Source organism: Amblyraja radiata, chromosome 14 (genome assembly GCF_010909765.2).
Source record: "Amblyraja radiata isolate CabotCenter1 chromosome 14, sAmbRad1.1.pri, whole genome shotgun sequence".
Taxonomy (NCBI): domain Eukaryota; kingdom Metazoa; phylum Chordata; class Chondrichthyes; order Rajiformes; family Rajidae; genus Amblyraja; species Amblyraja radiata.
In genome coordinates this window covers 14,742,962-14,766,081 of record NC_045969.1, presented here as the reverse complement: position 1 = coordinate 14,766,081, position 23,120 = coordinate 14,742,962, and the positions used below count along the sequence as shown (strand labels likewise).

At 39.1% G+C, this 23,120-nt stretch overlaps 1 protein-coding gene across 1 annotated transcript in view; it reads left to right on the top strand.

Moving 5' to 3' along the window:
* urb1 (URB1 ribosome biogenesis homolog) overlaps nucleotides 1-23,120 on the top strand; it is a 77,647-nt gene that overhangs the window by 14,605 nt on the left and 39,922 nt on the right. Inside the window, exons 10-23 of the mRNA XM_033032592.1 lie at nucleotides 521-658; nucleotides 2,428-2,601; nucleotides 3,875-4,019; nucleotides 6,016-6,138; nucleotides 7,661-7,773; nucleotides 8,588-8,707; nucleotides 9,500-9,616; nucleotides 13,589-13,727; nucleotides 14,977-15,147; nucleotides 15,714-15,913; nucleotides 17,731-17,955; nucleotides 18,214-18,384; nucleotides 20,258-21,122; nucleotides 22,576-22,783. Of these exons, the coding sequence (XP_032888483.1) occupies nucleotides 521-658; nucleotides 2,428-2,601; nucleotides 3,875-4,019; nucleotides 6,016-6,138; nucleotides 7,661-7,773; nucleotides 8,588-8,707; nucleotides 9,500-9,616; nucleotides 13,589-13,727; nucleotides 14,977-15,147; nucleotides 15,714-15,913; nucleotides 17,731-17,955; nucleotides 18,214-18,384; nucleotides 20,258-21,122; nucleotides 22,576-22,783 (2,909 nt within the window). The remainder of the gene's footprint in view (nucleotides 1-520; nucleotides 659-2,427; nucleotides 2,602-3,874; nucleotides 4,020-6,015; nucleotides 6,139-7,660; nucleotides 7,774-8,587; nucleotides 8,708-9,499; nucleotides 9,617-13,588; nucleotides 13,728-14,976; nucleotides 15,148-15,713; nucleotides 15,914-17,730; nucleotides 17,956-18,213; nucleotides 18,385-20,257; nucleotides 21,123-22,575; nucleotides 22,784-23,120) is intronic.

The following is a 23,120-nucleotide window of genomic DNA, read 5'->3' as shown; positions in this document are numbered from 1 at the left end:
GTTCTGAATAGTTCATTTCGAAGATAAATGCTGTCAGTGATTAGGAATGTTGTGATAAGCATGAAAATTAGGGGAAAGCTTTAGCATAACAGAGAACATTTAAAATGAAGACTGTCAACTAATTAATGCGAAAAATCTAATTTCAAATCGAAATAGCACAATTCTCTATAGTTGGTAGAATATCAAAGTAACTTTAAGTCAAACGTAGATTTTGCATTTTCTCTGCAGCCGTAACGCTATATACTACATTCTGCATTTTTTCCTCTTTTGTGCCATCTTGATGTATGTTTATATGGTATGATATGCTGGGATGGAATGCAAAATAAAGTTTTTCACTATCTCGGTGTATATGACAATAATAAACGTACCTAACCCAAAGGGGGGAAGATTCTTATTATGGCTCATAAAATCAAAAATACTCATTAGTGTAAACAATAAGGCTTCTGTACATTCTAATAATAAACTTTGTCTCTAAGCTAGGATCTTAATATTTTATTTGCATGTTAAACTTTCATTCTAGATTTATGAAGCACAGCCAGAGATTTCCAAGGCTTTCAAGACAAAGGAATACATCCCAGTTTCTCGCCTCCTGTCTATGGTGATGGTCACGACAGTACCTCCAGTAGCAACTAAAGCCATGTTTATTCAGGGAATCAGTGTAAGAAAAGACGTATTTAATAATTGTTTGACTATTATTCCACTCTGAAGAATAATTGTTCTGTTCGCGTATGTTACTATCTGCAGCCATTTTATTTCCTATCAAGGCTAATTCGAACTATGCCTCCATTGGTAACTTGGTGTTTACTGAATTTACTCTTAGCCGTGTACATCTATTGGCAGGGACTGGCCTTGTGACCTTCTGGTTGGTCTTGTAAACAAAAGTCAGAAACACTCAAGCTGTACTACTATGAAATAGAAAACAACATTTTCCAGGCACCCTCTAATTTCCTGCAGAAGCAGCTATTGAATGTAACGTACTGGCAACTTTTTGGATTCTCCAATATCTGGGAATATTCTATTACTCAGTCTGTTGGCAATTATCCCGCATGGGATCCAGGGAGACCTAGATAACTGGATAGAAAATTGACTTCATGGAAGCCAATCACAGAGGGTGATGGTGGAAGGTTATTTTTCAGACTGGAGTCCTGTGACAAGTGGGTGCTTCAGGTATCTGTGCTGCCCATTGCTGGTTTGTGGTTTATATCTACGATTTGGATGAGATTGTACAATGCTTGATTATTAAGTTTGCAAATTACCATAGTGGGTGGTATTTCAGACAGTGTAGTGTAGGCTAGTGTAGATGGTCAGCATGGGCAAGTTTGGCCGAAGGGCCAGTTTCCTATACTGTATGACTCTGACTCCATCTCAGCTCAAAATCCCTAGAGTGAATCCAGAGCACGATAAAAGAATCTGAGACCGTACCGGCTTTTTACCTTAATTTTCCTAACTTGTGTTTATGGAAGACATTTCTTGGGATTATAAGAAAATTACTCTCGTAATATGCTGTTCTGATGGAGGATCTTTGACCTGAACATTAACTATATCTCTTCCCACAGATGCTATCTAATTTGCAGAGTAATTCCAGCACTTACTGCTTTTGTTTCAGATTTCAGAATGAACATTTTTTCTTTGATTCCCAACGTGTTCGGTTTCTTTGATAAATTACTGTATGACCACATTAACTAGCTATTGATATTTAAGACTACCCTTCCACTGTAGTAGTCAATTTAAAATATAAAATAAAGATAGATTTTGTTGAATTGGTTTGTTGAATAAGAGTCTTCAGCCAACTAAAAATGTTAGTGTTTGTTTCAGTACATCTGACAATAAAACACATCCAATGTGGAGAGGATGTTTCCAATAGTGGGAGAGTCTAGGACTAGAGGTCATTGCCTCTGAATTAAGGGACGTTCCTTTAAGAAGGAGATGAGAAGGAATTTCTTTAGTCAGAAGGTGGTGAATCTATGGAATAGCTTTGCCACAGAAGACTGTGGAGGCCTAGTCAATAGATATTTTTAAGGCAGAGATAGTTAGATTCTTGATTAGTACGGGTGTCAGGGATTATGGGGAGAAGGCAGGAAATGGGGTTAGGAGGGAGCGATAGATCAGCCATGATTGAATGGTGGAGTAGACTTGATGAGCCTAAAGGCCTAATTCTGCTCTTATCACTTATGATCTGATGAACATTCTTGACTCTCCTGACTCAGTTTTTCACTGAATTATGAATCGCACAATAGCAGTTCCTTTCAGAATTTTTTTTTTGTGAGTCTTCTGGAAAAATACTAATTTAAATTCTGTATTTTGCTGTTATGTTTAATTTATATTTATCAGCTTTTAAACTGAAATGCAAGCCATTTACTTTTTTCAGTCAATATACAAATTGTTTTTAACTTCTTTTTTAACAAGTTTTTTTTTCATTACTTTCAGTTCGCAAATAAAGCAGTTCAACAGACTACATTCTCTCTGCTGGCATTTGTTCTGAAGAGGGCACAGAAGAATATTGAGCATTGTCTGAATGAGGACGTGTGGCAATACTCTGAAATTTACAATCCCAACACAATGGAGGACTTTACACAGCAGTTCAGAGAGAAACTCAGCAAGGTACCAAGGACGACAGGCACACCAGGTCAAATCGTCTCGCCTGGATGAGATATTATATAAGACAGAAAATACTACACTGTTTTTGACACAACTGAATGGGTGAAGAAAGCCAGAAGTAAAAGAGTGATGTTGCATTTTAGTGTAACCTGGGGTAATCAAAACTTGTATATGTTGCAAGAAGATACACAATGGTGGAGAGGGACATAAATTAGGAAGGAACCTCCAGAAAATAGGAATGAGAAGTTCAAAGACTTCAACTGGAGTGTCGGATGGAGAAAAACAACTGCATTGAAGGCCAGACTCAGAGACTGGAAAAATTGGACAGCGGCTTGAGACAGACAGAAACATTAGATATAAGATATCTGCAGATGGATTAGAAGGTGCACATTTTAAATTAATTGCAAGAAGATTCACAAATCTACTATAGAGTCTTCCTCCACTGTAGATGAGTTAGGTTGGAAATAATAGGGATGTGGATGAATAGAGAGCAGGTTGCAAGCAGAAGGTTTTGAGTGAAGTTGGAGGTATCAGATGAAGAAGTTGGGGAATTTGGTCAATCGAGAGGCATTGGGTGAGTACTGAATGGTATTCCACTAAGAAAGGCATCAGAAAAATCAATTATAAAGAAGAACAAATGTGAGTGAAATGCCATTCAAGGAAAGTTGACATTCACATTCGTTGCAATACTGGGAAAGTGAACTACCAACTCGGGAATCTTAATTTGAATTTTAATCAACTGAAAACTCTTATTTCGTCTTTGTAAGAAATTAATTTGGAGTTGTCTGGTAATGGGCAAAGAAACTATTATCCAAGGAAATATTGGTTTGTTTTTTGCTGTATAATGAGAGTTGGAGACTAGCACTCATTGACATCCACTAAGCTTTGAATAATCATTAGCTTGGCCATAGGAAATGAGTTAATTTGAAGAGGGATGTAAATAATATGCACAATGTTTGATAAGAGGTATTAAACTGACTAAATGGCAAATATCGTAAAGCTTGCACACTATTTTAGAAGTGCAAATGGCTTTTGGTGAAATATAATTACATTTACATAATTACATGAAATTGCCAATGATGCTTTACATTGATATCTACATATGGTATTTAAGTTGCCCTTTGGTGTTGGATCAAATTTAATCATTATTATAATTAGTGAAACAGTTATTTAATGCACAGTATACTAAATTACATTGAAATTGCATTTATAAAAAAATTCCAAAGGAACAACTGCTTGACGTTTTATTTTAATGCCTTCCCTCTTTTTAACACAGCATTTGCCAGACATGAATAGCATTGTAGCAACATGGCAATCACTTTTAAAAAATGAAGATAAAGATGGAAAGCAAGAAGAAGATGAAAAGGACCCAGAAATCGACAGTGCTGCCATGGAGACCTCCAATATTACAGAAGATCATGGTACCATTTTCTTCTTGGAATTGGAAGGGAGAGGAAATGCCTTGTGTGAATTAAATTGAAAAATAATCAGTAGGCTATAACTCGTAGCAAACAAAAACTGCATGTCAGTGGTGCTGACCATCATTTACTTTAATGATTTAGATGACACTGTGGTTAACATTGTTAGTAAATCTCCGGATTACAGCAAAATGTTGTGGTATTGTTGACAGTGTGGAAGGATATCTAAGTTTACAACAGGATCTAGATCAGTTTGGAAGGTGGGCCAAGGAATGGCAAATGGAATTTAAGTGTGAAGTGTTGCACTTTTGTATGTCAAACCAGGGCAGGGCTTGCACAGTAAATGGTAGAGCCCTGAAGAGTGTTGTGGAACAGAGAGATCATGAGTACTCTCAAAGCCTCGGTTAGTGGAAGCGGCTTGCGGGCCTGCATAATGGGGAGAGCCTGGATAGGCAAGGACGTTTTTTCTTTGGCGCGTAGGAGGCTGAGGGACGACCTTATTTAAGTAGACAAAATCATGAGGGGCATAGTTAGAGTGAGTATCGCAGTTTTTTTTTTTCTCCAGTGTAAAGGATTTCAAAAACTATTTGGGAAAGATTTAAGAGAGACCCCAGGGACAACTTTTTCACAGAGGAACAAAACGCTGGAGGAAGCTATGGAAGCAAATACAATTACAACTTTCAAAAGATATTTGAATAGATATGTGGCTGGGAAGAGCTTGGAAAGATATTGGCCAATGTGGGCAAATTTGACTAGCCAAGAATGCCAACTTGGTTGACATACAAGTTGGGCCAAAGAGGCTGTTTCCATACTGCTCATTAACTCTATGACCATCATTACTAAGAGGTAAAAATGCCACTAACGTGGGAGAAGTGAGATTCCATTTTTGTGTATCACCAAAAGATACAATGCATTGCTCCCTCTTTTCTCATGGTTTCCATTTGTTTAAACATTTATTGCCCATTAACTTTGCCAAAGGTTAATTTTCCCTTTAACAATTTGAAAACTGTTAATGACGGCCACTCACTTTCAAAGGCCTATAAAAACAATGTAGTGCTATTCCTTCAGACCTTGAATTATTGGAGGTATTTATAAATTAAATTAAAAATAATGACCAAAAATACCGAGGGGGGGGGGAGAGAGAAATAAAAGGGAGGGTGGGATAGTTGACATTACTCACCTACAATTAGAGAATTTAAACTATCCAAACGGAATATGAGGTGCTGTTTCTCCAATTTGTACAAGGCTTCATTCTGATGTCCAGAATAGAAAGATCAGTATGGGAGTGCGAAGGGAGTTAAAATGGTAAGCAACCAGGAGATCCAGTGGGCCTCCGCAGACTGAGTGCAAGTGTTCTGCAAAACGGTCGCCAAGATCTAATACCAAGTCTGTACTTGGTCTCGCCAATGTAAAGGAGGCCATATCGGGAGCACCAAATACAGTAGATTAGGTTAGGGGAGGTGCACATGAACCTCTGTCTCACGTGGAAATATTGTGCTTACATAGAGTTTGTAAGATTGTGCTTGCATAGAGTGGATGGCACAGTGGGGCAACAATCGAGCTGCTACCTTTCAGCGCCAGAGACCCGGGTTCGATTCTAACTATGGGTGCTGTCTGTATGGATTTGCTACGTTCTCCCTCTAGACTGCCTGTGTTTTCTCCAGGTGCTCCAATTTCCTCACACATTCCAACGACGTGCAGGTTTGTAGGTTAATGGGCTTCTATAAATTGTCCCTAGGGTGTAGGATAGAACTAGTGTACGGGTGATCACTGGTTGGTGCGGACTCGGTGGATTGTGCTCTAAACTAAACTAAAATTAAAATGACAGCAATTATGACATTTGATCATTAGAATTTTGATAAATTTAAATCGTGATTTTTAATCCTGGACATATCCTTTATTAATTTGAATCTTAAATATTTTTGGTATTATTAAACATCTGATTTGTACATTTAATTTAGTTTGTTATCTTGGTAAAGCTTGATTCGTTTCTTTTTAGGTGACGATGATGCTAGAACCACTATTGTAAAGGCAATGGTGCTCCATATTATGTGTCTGTACCAGAAAGTGGTCCCTCATGTGGTTTCACAATGTGCATTTGATTTCAGTAAATTACTTAAAGGTAAGCATGCTGCTGTTTCAAAGGTACAGAGTTTCTGGAAATATTAGGTAATAAACAGCTGTCATTTGGAAAAAAATAATTAATTAGGTGCAAATTAGATATATTTTCTCACTCCATTTTATCATTCAGAGACACTTGTCTGTTCTTGCATAAAGAAACAGCTGCAGGTGATCATTCAGTGTGAAGATGTGGAATAGCATTTGTTTTATTCTTGCACACAAGATAGACATCACCAGCAAGGGCAGGATTTATGCTCATCCCTAATTGCTCTGGAAGGTGCTTGTGACGTATTTCTTCATTCATAGCATCCTGTTATGAAGGAACTTCCAATGCTGTTAATTATGGAGATGCAGGGTTTCACCATTGCACCAGAGAGCACATAATGTAAAATGTGTTTGTTCTTCAGAAGAAAGTAAAATACAGCAAATTATAATTCTTGGTATCATTACTATTTACTTATGTGGGTGATTCCAAATATATATTCTAGCCATGAGCTTCGCGCAATAGTTTTTTTTATTTTCTTGTTTTAATTGTAGAATGTATTCCTTTGAAGCACACACAATACCATTTAACTTGAGTATTTAACAGTGAGTTTAACAGACATTTTCAAAGGACAGTGTGTTGCACAAATGAGCTATATAATTCTAAGGGCTAATAAAGAAGAGGCTACAAATTCAGAAAAGTAAGAATAAAAACGAATTCTGACTGTTTTATATTATACCTGCAATGCCCTTTCTCATCAAGGATGTGGATTAGAATAATACTGGATTCATCAGGTAAATTTTAGAAAAATCAAGTAAATGTAATAGTTCTAACCAAAGTAAATGTAATCAGTTTTGCACTGTAGCATCTTGCTCCATTGTACTATTTCTTTTTCTGACTTGTAAGCAGTTGAAATTAGGGTAGATACAATGGGTAGACACAAAATGCTAGGGTACATCCTGTGGGTAGACACAAAATGCTGGAGTAACTATGCGCACCAGGCAGCATCTCTGGAGAGAAGAAATGGGCGACGTTTCGGGTTGAGATGCAGGTGTTCTCATGCACCCAAACCCTTTGCTCTTGGTAGTAGAGGTTGTGGAGTTTGGTAGGGATTGTCACAGTACCCTTGGGTATATTACCTGAATGTGTTTTGTGGATGATCCATACTGCAGTCACTGCACACTGGTAGTGGAGGGAATTAACATTTATGGTGATAAAATGCTATATTATGGCTAATTGAGCACTAATTATCCAAAAATAATTGTCTTTTAAGTTTTCACTATATCTCTAAGTTCATATTCGGCAAAGCAAAATTCGAGGTGGTGTTGAACATCATTTTTCTTTGTTATAGTCCTTTTTGAGAACTGGTTAGAATGTGTAGGCAGGTAACATTATTAAATGCTTAGCTGGATTAACACAAGGATAAATGGAATAAATAGGTTTATGTTCATCCGGTCATATTTAGTGAGGTGGGTTTGCTAGTGTCTGAATGATGATATTGGGTTTCCCTCCAATGGGGTGTTCAACTCCTGTGTTTCAGGCATTGTGAGTGAAAAGGGGGTAAAAGAAGAAGTTGCGCCAGTCCTACAGCACTGCATCCTACAACTGGCTCTGGAGCTGCCTTCCAATAAGTTTGCATGGTTCAGATTTCAGGTACAATCTTATTTTGGAATTGTTTACTGGCATTTTTTCTATAGAAATAGCATTTTCGATAAGCAGCTGTGGTAGTGTATTTTCAGAAGACTTTACAATTAAATCGCCTCGATTCAGCATTAATTTGCAAGTGACATTTGTATTTATCCCAATAAGTAATCTTATTACAGGTATCCATTGATTTTCCGGCACCCTTGGTTCCAGAGCCTTGCCGGATTATCCAACAGAGGTCACATAATAATAATTCAACAATACACCACTGACCCACTAATTATACAACTCCCGTATTTCTAAAGCACCATGGACTGCTAGAAAGTTAAACAAAAAAACACAATTAACAGAGAAGTAAACAATTAACTGTTTCAGGAAAGAGGCACGCGTCATCCCAAAAGAGCGTGCGCCAAACGTAATTCTCTTGTAATTTTGCCCGACTTGAAGGAGGTGCCAAACCATTAGATGGTGTAAAATCGTTGGTGGACCTGTATTATCATTATTGGTATCTCAGTTTACAACAGTGGCTGCACTGTAGAAGTAGTTCATTTGTTGCACAATGTTTTGGGGCATGCTGTTGTCATTGCAAAGTGCTATGTAAATAGACATCTTTATTCACGTGCATGTTCAAGTCTCAGCCAGAGACATGAGTGTAAGAACTAAATCTACATTTTGTGATAATATTAATAAATACCACATTGTTAGAGACACTGTTCTATTCGGTACTATAAAATTCAACTCGTGTAGAATATTTTGGTCTGATTGGGTAGAGTACAAGAACGCTGTCCAGTTCAGTTGTTGATTTGTGCTTATTTATTTGTAGGATATCACAAACCTTGAAAAAAACAGTGGAGAAAAGTCAGTGTTTTATTTGCTACTTAAAATGTACGTGACTTGTAAGAGCTCTCATCTGCAAACATCAACCAAACAACTTATTATCAAGGTGAGTTAATGATTTTTTTTATTGCTGTTAGATCTGATAATTTTAACAATTTAGATGCATGCTATTAGTTTTCAGATAATAATTGTGAATATATCATAAGCCAAACTATGTGGGGAATCTGAAACAAAAATAGAAAATGCCTGACACATTTGACAGGTTAGGCATGTGTGTCGCCAGTATGAAACGTTAACTCACTCCAAAGGTGCTGTTTGCCCAGTTAGCATTTTTCCATCTTTAGATTAGATTAGATTCCTTTATTTGTCATTCAGACCTTTCGGTCTGAACAAAATTTTGTTTATTACCCTATTTCTGAATTTATCATTAGTTTATGATTTATATGTAATATTTTGTGTGATGCTGAGTATATAAAAAGCATGCAGGTACATAGGCAGTTATTGTTTGGTTTAAATTAATTAGCAATGTCCTTCTGATTAATTTACTCTTTGTACCCTCCAACCGAGACCGCACCGACCTTCGATCCCCGTACACTAATACCATCCTACAGACTTGGGACATTTTTTTACCGAAGCCAATTAACCTACAAACCTGCACATCTTTGGAGTGTGGGAGGAAACTGGAGCACCCGGAGAAAATCCACGCAGTCGCAAAGAGAGCATACAAACTCTGTACAGACTGCATCTGTAGTCAGGATTGAACCCGGGACTCTCTGTAAGGCAGCAACTTTACGGCTGCACCAACGTGCCACAAGATTCTTGTTCTAAATTTAACATCACCAACACGGATACTCCCTCCCTCAATATGTAGCTTTTAAACCTATTATATTCTGCCTAGGTTTTAAAAGACACTGGAATTTTTGAATACACTTGGAACGAACTAGAATTTTGGATGAAAGGTCTTCATTCTGTTTCCGAATCGGAACAAGAAATTGTCATTCTGTTTCTTGAAAGAGTAAGTATAATTAAGACAATGTTCATGTGTCTTGTACTCCATCTGAGCTAATAGTGGAAGCTATTTATCTTTCTAGCTCTCAGTCAGTTCCCTTAAGCAGTCAGTCTAAATCCAGTAATTTACTGGGAAAGATCATTTTGGTGAAGTGATTTCTGAGCATTTATATGTCTTCTTCTTCTTCCTCTTCTTCTTCTTCTTCTTAAGCCCTTTGCACCTCTAGAAAGCATAGGCCATTGACAAATGTCCTCCACCTCACCCGGATGTTGGCAGTTCATTCGAGTTCTCCCCAGTTGAGCCCACTCTCAGACATTTCTGTCTGGACACCTCTTCTCCAGCTGTTCCTGGGGTGACCCTTTTTCCTTGGGGGTTCCATTTCAGGGCTTGCTGGGTGATGTTTGTGGCAGGTTTCCTGAGGGTGTGTTCAATCCAACTCCATTTTCTCCTTCGAATTTGTAAGTCAATGGGCTCCTGGCTTGTTCTTTTCCACAGGTCTACATTGCTTACTTTGTCTCTCCACCAGATGTTAAGTATTCTCCTAAGGCCGGTGTTAATGAATGTTTGCAGCCTGTTTGTACTGTGTTGTGTTGTTTTCCATGTCTCTGATCCATACAGCATCGTCTGTTTACATTTGAGTTAAAGATGCTTATTTTGTTTTTGTTAGCCATAGTGTTGTCCTAAGCTGTCAAACGCTTTCTCAAAGTTGATGAAGTTGATGTACAGGGACGTGTTCCATTCAATAGGCTCATTGATGATGGTAATGTTGCTATGTGGTCTGTTTATGAGCGATCCTTCCTGAATCTGGCTTGCTGGTCCCGTAGCCTCTTGTCTAGAGCTTCCTGAAGACGGTTGAGGATGACCCGATTGAGAACTTTACTGGATACAGAAAGTAGGGTGATCCCTAGTTGTCACATTTTCTTAGGTCACCTTTTTTTGGCAGTTTCATGATGTATCCCTCTGCCCATTCTGTGGGTGTTTTTTCCTCTCCCAAATTCTCCCAAAAAAGCCATAGAGCATGTCTGTTGATGAGTCTATATCTAATTTCAGGGCTTCAGGTGGAATATTGTCAGGGCCAACAACCTTGCCAGTTTTCTGGTGCTTGATTGCAGCCTTTATTTTTGATTTTGTTGGTCTGTCAGTGGTTTTAGTGGTAATCTGGCTTTTGGAATGTAATAATAGTAATAATAATAAATTTAATTTTTATAGCGCTTTTCTAAGACTCAAAGTCGCTTTACAATAGTAACAGACAATAGCAAACGGAGAAGCGGTGAACAAACAGCGCCAGCGTCCTCTCCGTGCAGCACATAAAGAAAGAATACAGACATAACAATAATAAAGACATTTAAACATAAAAACATCCCCCCGCAATGGTTCCCATTATGAGGGAAGGCACAAAGTCCAGTCCCCATCCCCAGTTCACCCATAGTCGGGCCCATTGAGGCCTCCACAGTTGCCTCCACGGAGGCCCGATGTTCCAGGCCGTTCTCGCCGGGTGATGGTGCTCCGGCGTCGGGAGAATCCTCACAGCGGCATGGGAACCCTGGAACGGCCGCTTCCGTACTGGAGACAGCGACTTCCGAAGCCAACAAGGCCGCGCCGGATGGAGCTCCACAACTGGTGATCTCGTCGAGAGATCCCAGGCTCCCGATGTAAAGTCAGCGCCGCAGCTGGCTGCTCCTCAGACCCGCAGCTCCGCGATGTTTTTTATCGCCGGTCCCAGCATACCGGAGTTCCAGCGCGGCGACCCGGGCAAGGCATCGCCCGCTCCGCGATAGCGCTCCAGCGCTGTGCCGCCGCCGAAGCCGTGGTACTGGGCGGTCCCCGACAGGAAACGCCACTCCAGGCCCGCTGATAGGCCGCGAGGACGGGTCGAAACTGCAGCCCGGAGAAAAGCTGCCTCTCCGACCAGGTAGGGACCCTGAAGGACAGTTTCCCCCTACTCTTTAATGCTCGAGGACTAATGGTTGGATCATTTGCTTTTAAGAATTCATTAAGTGTCAACATTGGCTGAGATGGTGCTTCTGCCTCGCATGTTACATAGGTCATGTACTATGCAGTAACATGAGGGATTTTTTGCACCATCCATGATCTATTATGAATGTGATGTTGTAACAAATGTTATTGGAAATACATACTTTAAGATTGCTCCATTAATGACCTGGATAATTTTATCTGTTTTGCAATTGCTGAAATTATTTGATTATGAATACATTGACTTAAAATTAAAGTTGATGCATTCAGTTTGCGCAGTTAATGCCCTTCTCCTGCTGCGGAAAAACGGATAACTTAGTCCTAGAGTCATACAGCGTGGAAACAGACTTTTCCGCACACACTGACCAACATGTCCCATCTACACTAGTCCTGCCTGCCTGCGTTTGGCCCATATTCCCCTAAACCTGTCCTATCCATGTACCTGTCTAAATGTTTCTTAAAAGTTGCGATAGTACCTGCCTCAACTACCTCCTCTAGCAGCTCGTTCCATACACCACCACCCTTTGTGTGAAGAAGTTACTCCTCTGGTTCCTATTGGATCTTTTCCCTCCTCTCAACCCTGTCCTCTGATTCTCGATTCCCCTACTATAAGCAAGTGTGTCTACCTGATCTATTCCTCTCATGACATTGTATACCTATATAAGATCACCTCTCATCCACCTGCGCACCATGGAATAGAGTTCTAGCTTGCTCAACCTCTCCCTATAGCTTGTGGGGGTAAAAAAATCCCAAATTGACAACCCATGTTTCTGATCCACCTTTTATGTGAAGTCAGTCCAGATTTGACTGAATTAAAGCTTTTATTTCTAAAATGACGTAGTGTCAATATTATTTAACGGTATGAATCTTCTTTTCTGCATCCACTGATCTCCTCTGTGTTGTTCCTCTATAACTAAGGGGAAACCATAACTGACATGATCTCAGCAATTGGTGCTTTTGGATTATGCAGCTCTTGCATCTCTTTGCTTTAACTGCAACCGCATAGCCATCAGCTAGTTTTATAACCCAGGGATACCCACACACTAGGACTAAGAACATAAACTGAGCAGAGCAGAGAGACAGTCAGTAGACCTCCTCTTCGCGTGCCGCATGCTAATGCGATAACATATAGTATCTTTGTGCAAGTCATTGAATAACATCATGAGACATTCAACATTTAACATCTTTGAACCAGATACATCTAACAGGTTGTGTGGTTAGTATGACCTATGAATTTAAGGGATATGAGATTTGGATGTTACGGGACATTTATTCACCCTTAATTGCCGTTGAGAAGGTGGATCACCATATTAAATCACCTCAGCCCTTGTCTTGATCATTGTGAGGCCTAGGAAATCTTTATTGGTATCGATATTAGTTTGGTTTATGTCATATGTACCAAGATTTAGTGTAGAAATCTTTAGTTTTGCATGTTATCAAGGTAAAATAAAAGCATCCATCTATGATTGCAATCAAAATACACACATGAGCACAAAAGGAGATAGTGCAAAGAGAAAGGAAACAGAGTGCAGAATACAGTGTAACAGTTACAGAAAAACTGCAGATACAAAAAAGTGCAAGGTGCGCAATGAGGTAGATTGGTGGAGGGCAGAGGGGGTCAAGAATACAGCCCTTAGCTTGTAGGAGGTCTATTCAGGAGTCTGATAAGAGCAGAGGAGATGCTGTCTTTGAATCTGGTGTTATGTGCATTCAAGCTTTTGCATCACCTGCCCAACAGGAGAGGAAGAAGGGGAAAACACTGGCGATTATGTTGGCTGCTAACCTGATGTAGCATAAAGTGTAGTTAGTAAACGCGGGGAGAGCTGGTTGGCGTGTTGTACTGTGCTACATTCACAGTGCCGTAGAATATCTTACAGTTCGTTATGTTTAAACTAGTAAGATTTTCAATCTTCCTTGATTCAAAAATTAGCTATCATGGTAGTCTATCATTGATACACATAACTATTCCATACATATGGTTTCATTTTGTGCTTTTTCTTGTAGGTTTTGATAAAGTTAATATCAAATCCATATCCTTACACTGACAAGATTTCAGATGCAATACAAGAAGCAAGTTCGCTGCAGGCAAACCTTGATGGGCAGGACATGGATGCTGTTAGTTTACCTATCTCCTGTATTGATGGTGAGCAGGAAAAGAATAAAAAAATGTTGATTCTTGTACTTTCATCTTACAAATATAGTAAGCAAAAGAAACATCAAGGGTTAATTCATTTTTCAGTTCAATGTTCCAAATAATACTGCCAGTCAAGTAACATAAATGGTGTAATTGAGATATGCCCTGCATGAAGTAATTCTGATTTTCCACTTCATGATGCACTTCAGAACTGCATAATGGGGAATTTAAAATCCATGCACATGATTTCCTGGCCAGCAATTTAACACTATGAAAATTATAAGCAAGATTTGCTGTATTTCTCTAATCTATTTCTAGCAAGCATGGTGTATTATAGAGAACAATCATGGCTGTTGTAGTTAACTGTTCATGCACATTAAGATTGCTACTCATCCTTGTCCGTGAAATATATATTTCAGCATCAAGCCTTTCCAGGACAAATGTAGCATGGTTAAATGCAGATTAGATATTCTACTCTAACCCCAGCAGTGAACTTAACTCTGACTAGAAGAGTGTGATTCCTTTTTGTTAAAGGTTTGACTTTTTTTTACAGCAGCTATCTGGGGCTTCTCATGGTAATCCTGATAAAAAGGGCAATGCTCCACCATTTAGCAGAAATTAGAATGTATTTTTATACAACTATTTCATAGAAGACCCATTCGCTTTCGAAATGAAAGAAACCTTTTTTTAATTTTGGGAGTGCTGTCTAATTTTGAGAGTGACGAGTGCAGTCAAGCATGACAATGTGACCCAAGTCCAAGTGAATTGAACTATTTGTACGTGGTAGAAATAAGGAACTGCAGATGCTGGTTTACAAAAAAAAACTGCTGGTGAGAAACATCATCTATCCGTGTTTTCCAGGAATGCTGCCTGACCCACTGAGTTACCCTGACACTTTATTTCATTTTTTTCTGTTCACATCTGGATTAGGTTGGATATCAAAGAAAAAAATGTGATTGATTTGTTTCAAATTACCCATGGTCATAATTTTTCACTGGATTTTTTATCTGATGCAATATTAATCTTTCCTCCAATTGAAATAATCTCAATGGAACAAATAATATGGGTGTAATAAAAATGTCTTTAGTTATTGCACAAACTCCATTTGAACCTATGAAATCCAGCCATTACTATGGTGATTACTATGGTACTATGTGTAAAAGGATATAAAGCATACAAGAGTAACTTTTCAATTAATTTGTTTTAGCCAATTATATTTCTCTCTTGTTTATAATGATTCTCTGTCCTTTTCTTTTAGATGTCTTGGATATGGTGGACGTTATTATGGAGACTAGCGAAGGTCTGAATGATGAGGTTGGGTTTACCTTAAGTGAGGATGTCATTACACAGACGTTTCCTTTCAGCGCAGTGGTGACAGCTGCTTTGGAAGCCAGGAACAAAATGGTCTTGGGAAACACTAATGGAACAGGTGACTTTCTAAATAGTCTAAAAGGACTTTGCTGTATGCGGAAAAGATCGTGACGGAGAAACATCATTACACCTCACCATATCATTTCAATCTTGATGCTTTTGTAAAAATTTTGAGTTTTGCATGACACAAACTTAATCAAGATTGGTTCATCAAACCACGGTGCAGAAGGTTCCATTCAAATGCATAAGAACTCAGTTTAACAATCATGTGGAAGCCTACAATTGTAATGATTTTGTCTTTCTCTTGAGTCATTTTTCTCTTCTTCAAAATGGCTGCCACTGCGTTGATCCACTCACTCAGAATTGTAAAGGCCTTATGCAATTCAAATAAGTTCTCTGTGGGCAGTCCCACTTGTCTTGCATGCCATTGCGAAAATACAACAAAGATTTGACCACATAATCTGGTCCTGTTACAAATGAAAGCAGCCAAGAAATCTTAATAATGTTGAGTATATTTGAATAATTTGACTAAAGAGATTTTCTAAACTAATCTTAGATTTTGAACTTGAATGTAATAAATGAATATGACATTACTGATTCTTCCATTCTTTTATGCTATTTCAGATGCTGTTTTGCAGTACCTTTTTGCTACTCTGGTGGATATTCTACATGTGCAACAAAATCCATTGGCTTTGTGTTTAATACTACAAATGTATGACAAAGAACTTGATTCATTTTCTGAAAACCAAACTCCATTCAAAAATATTTTGCAGTTTTATACATATTACAGTCTTTGGATCCCACAGCAAGCCAATGAGGCACTGGTAAGAAGTTGAATTTCCAGATTTGGTTTTACTCCAACAACTAGGTTTGACACTTGAGGATGGAAGCGCCATGTGCCCTACTGTGTTTGTGTCGATAGAATTATTTTAAGCTTCTCCTCCTTTGGAGATTTGTATAACAATGACCATTCTTGGAAATTTTCTATTTACGCAACACAATCAGCAGTTTCAGTGAACAACAATTTTTTTTGTTATTTGAATTAATTAGTGTTGCGAAGAGTAAAAATTGCCTTCGACCTGATCTCTGTAATGTGAAATAGGAAATTTGCCCATTGTAGTGATTGGCATTTAGCCTTCAACTAGCCTAAACAAAAGTGAAATGTCTGGTCTACACTTCAAAAGATTTAATTGTCTGTTATGCACTTTGGGCTGCCTATGGGTCATGAAATATGCATTTTGTAATGAAAAGTTGAAGCAAGATATTACAAACTACAGAGCATTTCTTTTGACTGCTGTACTTTTCTCAAGCATTTTAACAGATAAATAATGTTATACAGTGGGAAACAGAATCATAAGCATTATTAGAGTTTTATAACTTTTCAGTGCCCAGAATCCTAAACTCTACCTAAAAACTATGAACTATGCCACTTTGGTGGCAAAAACAGGAAGGCAGATTATTATCTGAATGGTGTCAAGTTGGGAAAAGGAGAAGTACAACGGGATCTGGGGATCCTTGTTCATCAGTCACTGAAAGTAAGCATGCAGCTACAGCAGGCAGTGAAGAAAGCGTATGGCATGTTGGCCTTCATAACAAGAGGAGTTGAGTTTATGAGCAAAGAGGTCCTTCTGCAGTTGTACAGGGGCCTAGTGAGACCACACCTGGAGTATTGTGTGCAGTTTTGGTCTCCAAATTTGAGGAAGGACATTCTTGCTATTGAGGGAGTGCAGCGTAAATTCACAAGGTTAATTCCCAGAATGGTGGGGCTGTCATATGTTGGATAGAATGGAGCGGCTGGGTTTGTGTACTCTGGAATTTAGAAGGATGAGGGGGACTCTTATTGAAACATATAAGATTATTAAGGGTTTGGACAAGCTTGAGGCAGGAAACATGTTCCCGATGTTGGGGCAGTCCAGAACCTGCGGCACAGTTTAAGAATAAGGGATAAGCCATTTAGAACGATGAAGAAATACTTTTACATACAGCCGGTTGTGAGTCTGTGAAATTCTCTGCCTCAGAGGGCAGTGGAGGCCGGTTCTCGGGATGCTTTCAAGCGAGAGTTAGAGCTCTTAAAGATAGCAGAGTCAAGGAATATGGGGAGAAGGCAGGAACGGGGTACTGATTGTGGATGATCAGCCATGATCACATTGTCTGGCTGTGCAGGCTCGAAGAGCCGAATGGCCTACTCTTGCACCTATTTTCTATTGTCTATTGTCTAAAATATAAGAGGTACTTTTCATGGTATTTAGACATCTTAATGCCATAACCAAATGTTATGAGATTGATTAGCAGTTACAAAAATAGGATATTTGCACAAGTTTAACCTGGTAATGGAATAAAAATTTCCGAAGGGAACTGCAATAGATGACAATATAATTGGTATATGCAATTGAAGTTAACATCTCCAAGACACAAGACTGCAGATGTTGGACATGTGAGCAAAACATGCAGTGTTGGAGGAAATCAGCAAGACAGGCATTGGTTTTGGCTCACAGCATTGGTTGTTTGTCACAGACAGTCCAAAGCCATTTGATTTTTTTTGGAAAATTGAAGCGTGTTTCCCAGATTAGATGTTAGCTTAATCAATTAGCATTGCAATTGGCAAATTGTACAAAACTTTTCTTCTGAAACTTCTCCACAGTTTGAACGATCCGTTATGGAAAGAACACATTCTGTTCCATTGAAACAAGCTTCGTTCTGCGGTCTTTTGATGGGAGCGTATGAAATGGGGGTCAGCATCCTCCTCAGAGATGATGTTAAAGATAATCTGAAACACGCAGTGGCACAGTTGCACCTGTGTGAGGTTGTTCTGGCTGTGAAGCAAGTGATGCTGTACATCCGGACGTTTGTAGAAAACTTTAACAAAGTAAGTATAGTTAACCAACAATGCCTGATCACTGAAAACTGCATTTATAATCAGATAATATTTGTCCACTTGTTATTAAAGTAACCTTTCAACACCACGTGACAGACCTCATAAAATGTTTATATATAGTAATGATGAGGTATGTCACATGGAGTTGTTTTTTGGTTGTTTATTTTTAAAAGAAGAAGTAACAGGAGGTTTAGAATAATGCCTTGAGATATGCTAGTTGTTCTCATGGTTGTTAATCTGTTGTTTCAGTTAGGAAGAAGCAATGGTTTAGGACTGATTGGATTATGTATGGATCTCTTGAAATCACTGCTGCGGAAATGTGAAGAGCCTGAAGATATTGAGGAGAAATTGGAAAAACATGGAGAAAGTGAGCTTTTTGTTGACTTCAATCCTGCCATGGGTGAACTAATGAAAGAACAGGTATTTCCTCAAACGTTTTTGTTCTGCTTTGATAAAGTACATTAGTGTAATTATTTGAATTCCAAGCATAAATGTGCTCCATGAGCATATTTCAACCCTTTAAGAAAAAATGTGGGTTTTAGCACTGCAGCAAAACTGTGTGTTTTAACGTTGTATTTCCCCTATTCGTTTCATTGCTGTGTATATTGATTTTGTGTGGGGGGGTATGGAGTTTCACCAAAATGGTCATTATTCAATTGTGAATTTAGTGAACGTCATGCTTTATTAATAAAATATTGTTGCTGTAAGGGTCAACATTTATTGCCCATCCCTAATTGTCTGTGAGATGATGTTGGTCAGTCATTTTCTTGAACCACTACATTTGTGGGTAAATTATTCTCTTAATGCTGTTGGGATAGCATTTAGATATAGCAATGCAGAAGGAACCAATTTCCAAGTTAATGTGATGTGTAATTGGAAGGAAAACCTGCAGGTGGTGGTGTTCCTGTTCTCCAGCTCCCCTTGTCCTTCTTGCTAGAGGTGGCTAGTTTGGAGAGTGCTTTTGGTGTAGCTTTGGCCACAAAGGTTTGGCTTTTGATTGTGACGCTGTTCTTTTCCAGCATTTATATAGCTCTACTTCAAGCTGGGCTCATTGGATAACAAGAGATCATTTATCATGTTACCATTTTATTCTGGTAAAAACAGTTAGTAGGTCACTAATCTCTTTGTGTCTCGACGAGTGTAGCTGGGACATGTTGGCCGGTGTGGGCAAGTTGGGCCAAAGGGCCTGTCCCCACACTCTATCACTCTGACTCTGGATGCTGCCATGACCTACTAAATGTTTTGGGCGTTTTCTGTTTTTATTTCAGATTTTCACCATTTGAATATATTTTTCAATTTTAAAATAGTAGGCAGAGTTACTTACACAATTTTGTATATTTTTGAAATTGTTTTTACTATTAAACAATACCAAATATTAGTTGGTCATTAACATCATATCTCATATTATTTCTGAAATTAGCAAAGTAGATCAGATAGCATTCAAAGGAGTCAGGCACTCCTAACTTGAAGAGTCAGACATTCATAACTGCAGCCTGGTCAATTTTGTAACTGTGTCAGTTCCAAAATAGCATCCAGTCTAAAACTAACTTTACTTTCCCTTTCAGGTGCTGTTTCACTGCATGCATTGGCAGTATTCACTGTTTCTGCTTCAAATGTTTATTTTCAGCCAACAAATACAAACTGGTGAAGGAACTCAGTGGGTCAGGTAGCATCAGAGGAATTGATGGCATTTTGGGATGGGACCCTTCTTCAGACTTGTAAAAGGTCATGTTCATAAGTTGTAGGAGCAGAATAAGGCGATTTGGCCCATCAAGTCCACTCCGCCATTCAATCATGGCTGTTCAATCATTCCCTCTCAACCCCATTCTCCTGCCTTCCCCCATAACCCCTGACACCCGTGCTAATCGAACCTCATCCAAAATCCTTTAGGATCGAGATGAGAAAAACATTTTTCACACAGAGAGTGGTGAATCTCTGGAACTCTCTGCCACAGAAGGTAGTTGAGGCCAGTTCATTGGCTATATTGAAGAGGGAGTTAGATGTGGCCCTTGTGGCTAAAGGGATCAGGGGGTATGGAGAGAAGGCAGGTACAGGATACTGAGTTGGATGATCAGCCATGATCATATTGAATGGCGGTGCAGGCTCGAAGGGCCGAATGGCCTACTCCTGCACCTATTTTCTATGTTTCTAAAATGTAATCCATTCATTTCCATCCACAGGTGCTGCCTGGACCATTTAATTCCTTCAACAGTTTTGATTTTTACTCAAGATAGCAGCATCGATAGTATCTTCTACTTATTTTGTGCCTGTTATTCTCCACTGTTTATTTCAGGTTCTGGAGAGCACAGCGTCAGCAATTTTTAAACACCCCACACTGGAGCAATGGTTCATGGCTTTGGAATTGCAGGCTCCACCAGCCCACAGTCTTAACCCCATCAGCTTTAAGATGGTGTCAGCTCGCCTAAGCTCTGGTACCCTGAGCCTCCTTGAACTAACCGTCCCATCTTTGCAGAGACTTGGTCGCATGGATATAGTGTTGACTTACTTTAAAGTTATAGTGGGATGTGTTTTGAAGGAACTTGAAATGAAAAAGTCATCTACAGCTAAGTCAGCAGTGACGGGTAAAAAACCCTTGCCTTTCGAAGCCTTGGAAAATTTAAACACCTACTTAGGTATAGCCTCGCTCAAAGAAATTGTGGCATCCATGTTGGAACTCCCAGAAGAATGCCTCGCCATCGAGAATAAACCAGATAAAGGAGATAATAGAGTGAAACAGCTAAGCTTGTATGGAAAGACTTTGGTAAAAATTCTTACAGAAAATTATCAGGAGGCTCCAGACGTGGATGATCTATTGCTATCGTGTGACCATTTCAGTGCAGTTGGAACACTATTGCAGTACTCCAACAGTGAAGAGCTGGAGAAGGTGCTTCTTCGAGTCCTCGTGAAAGAGCCAGTCTTTGCGCAGGCTGTGAGACCAGACATCTTTCTTGATTGCTTGAATCGCATGACTGAAGACTCTCTTTCTATCTGCAAGTTTCTACTTCAGCACAGCAAGACGACCCTTTTGCAGTTTGAGCTTTGGTGCTTAGAATCGGGCAGAATGAAATATTTTCAGAAAAATATGAATGCTTACCTCTCGCTTCTTAATACGTATCTAGAGTGCCGAGAAAGGAGTAAAAATGCACAACCAAAGAGAGGTAAATAACTTTATAATTATTATTACGTTGCATCCTTTTGATTCTATTTTTTTAGAAATTGGTATTTGGGGGAAAAAAATAAAATGGTAGCCTGAAATTGCAAATGCTCGTTTACCTGTGAGTTTTATTGTTTGCAGATACCCCACATATAATATAGCATCTTTTATTGGCAATAAATTATTCCATCATATATTAAATAATTCCATAAAACAGCCGCAGAACAGTATGAATTGGAATGGATAGTGGTTGTGACTTGTCCAGCTGGCTTTGCAGTACATAGAACATGGAACTGTACAGCACAGAAACAGACCATTCAACCCACTATATCTGTGCCAAACATGATGACAAGTTAAACTGATCTCCTCTACCTGCATGCGATCAACATCCCTCCATTCCCTGCATAACCATGTGTCTATCTGAAAGTCTTTTAAATGCCACAGTTGTATCTGCTTCCACCATCACCCCTGGCAGCACATCCTGGCACCCACCACTCACTGCCCCACATATCCCCTTTTAAACTTTTTCTCTCTGACCTCAAGTGCTGTTATTTATCTGAGGAGGGTGACTAGATCCATGTTGCCACTTTTAATCCATACGTTATTTGTGGAGAAGAAAATGAGCACTAAATCTGTTTAAAATATTACAATACTGAATGCTGCTGCCTCGTTTGGCCTTGACCTTGGGTACTGTGTGTAGAATTTAAATTGTCTCTGTGTGATTGATTAGGTTTGGTCAGTGTGCTCCAATGTCCTCCCACGTTCCAAAGACATGCCCGTGACTTAATTGGCCACTGTGAATGACTGCAGGTAAATGGCAAAAAGAATTACAGATTGACGCACATGTAAGAGAGAATACGTTGCAAAGCTGTAGGGAAATAAGGAGAGGGGTATCGGCACAAAAATGAATGTTCTGTTGGGGCTGGCATGGACTGATGATTGCCTCGTCATTATAAGCAAGTATCTGGATATTCTTCAATAAAAATATACCCAGGTGAACTCCTGCTAATGCCTCAATTATCATTAAGTATTCTCTACAGAAATAACCAAATAGAATTAGTGGCGCAGCGATAGAGTTGCTGCCTTATAGCGTCAGACACCCGGATTTTATCCTGTCTATGGGTGCTGTCTTTTCAGAGTTTGTACGTTCTCCCTGTGACCACCCGGGTTTTCTCCAGGGGCTCCGGTTTCCTCCCACATTCCAAAGACGTACAGGTTTGTAGGTTAATTGACTTTGGTAACAAAAATTGTAAATTGGTCCTAGTGTGTAGGTTAGTGCTAGTGTACGGGGATTGCTGGTCAGCGCGGACTCGGTGGGCTGATCAACCTGTTTCCATGCTGTATCTCTAAACTAAACTAAATATTGCAGCAGACAATTTGTGATGTTTGTGACTTGTTAGTGTCATCATGTATTTTACTTTTCAAACCATAAGCAATGTTTTCTTTCATTAATCTAGTTTTTGCAGATGCTCTCAAGGTCATCAGAAATGCCATGTGGAAGACATTGGTCAGCAGCATTATATCGAATGACCCATCTGATGTACTTGATTTACATATGAAAATACTTGCTAGATTAGTGCAACGGTTGCCATCATCACGAGAAGATGTTGCATGTATTGTGGATCTGCTACCTCCAGTGCTGGAAAAAACAGCAAATCTATCAAGGTAGCTGCCTTCCTTTACTTTGCAATGAAGCTGTGCACTATATCATGTTCTCAGCATAGGAAAAACAATTCATAATGATGTACAAGATGGTGAATCAAAGTATGAGTTATTTGAGGGAGAAGCTCGGGTAAACATACTCTAGACTGGAGAAATGGACATGAAGGCTGATCGTAAAGAAAGGAAGAGATGTTGGGGTGTTCACGTGGGAAATTAAAAAATCGAAATCACTGGATTTTTGATGCTTTTATTATAATCTTAATATGCAACGTGCTAGTGAGTATAGTAATAGGAAGATAGGACAGATAAATGGTGGCTGGTGCAAGAAGGAGGGCTTACC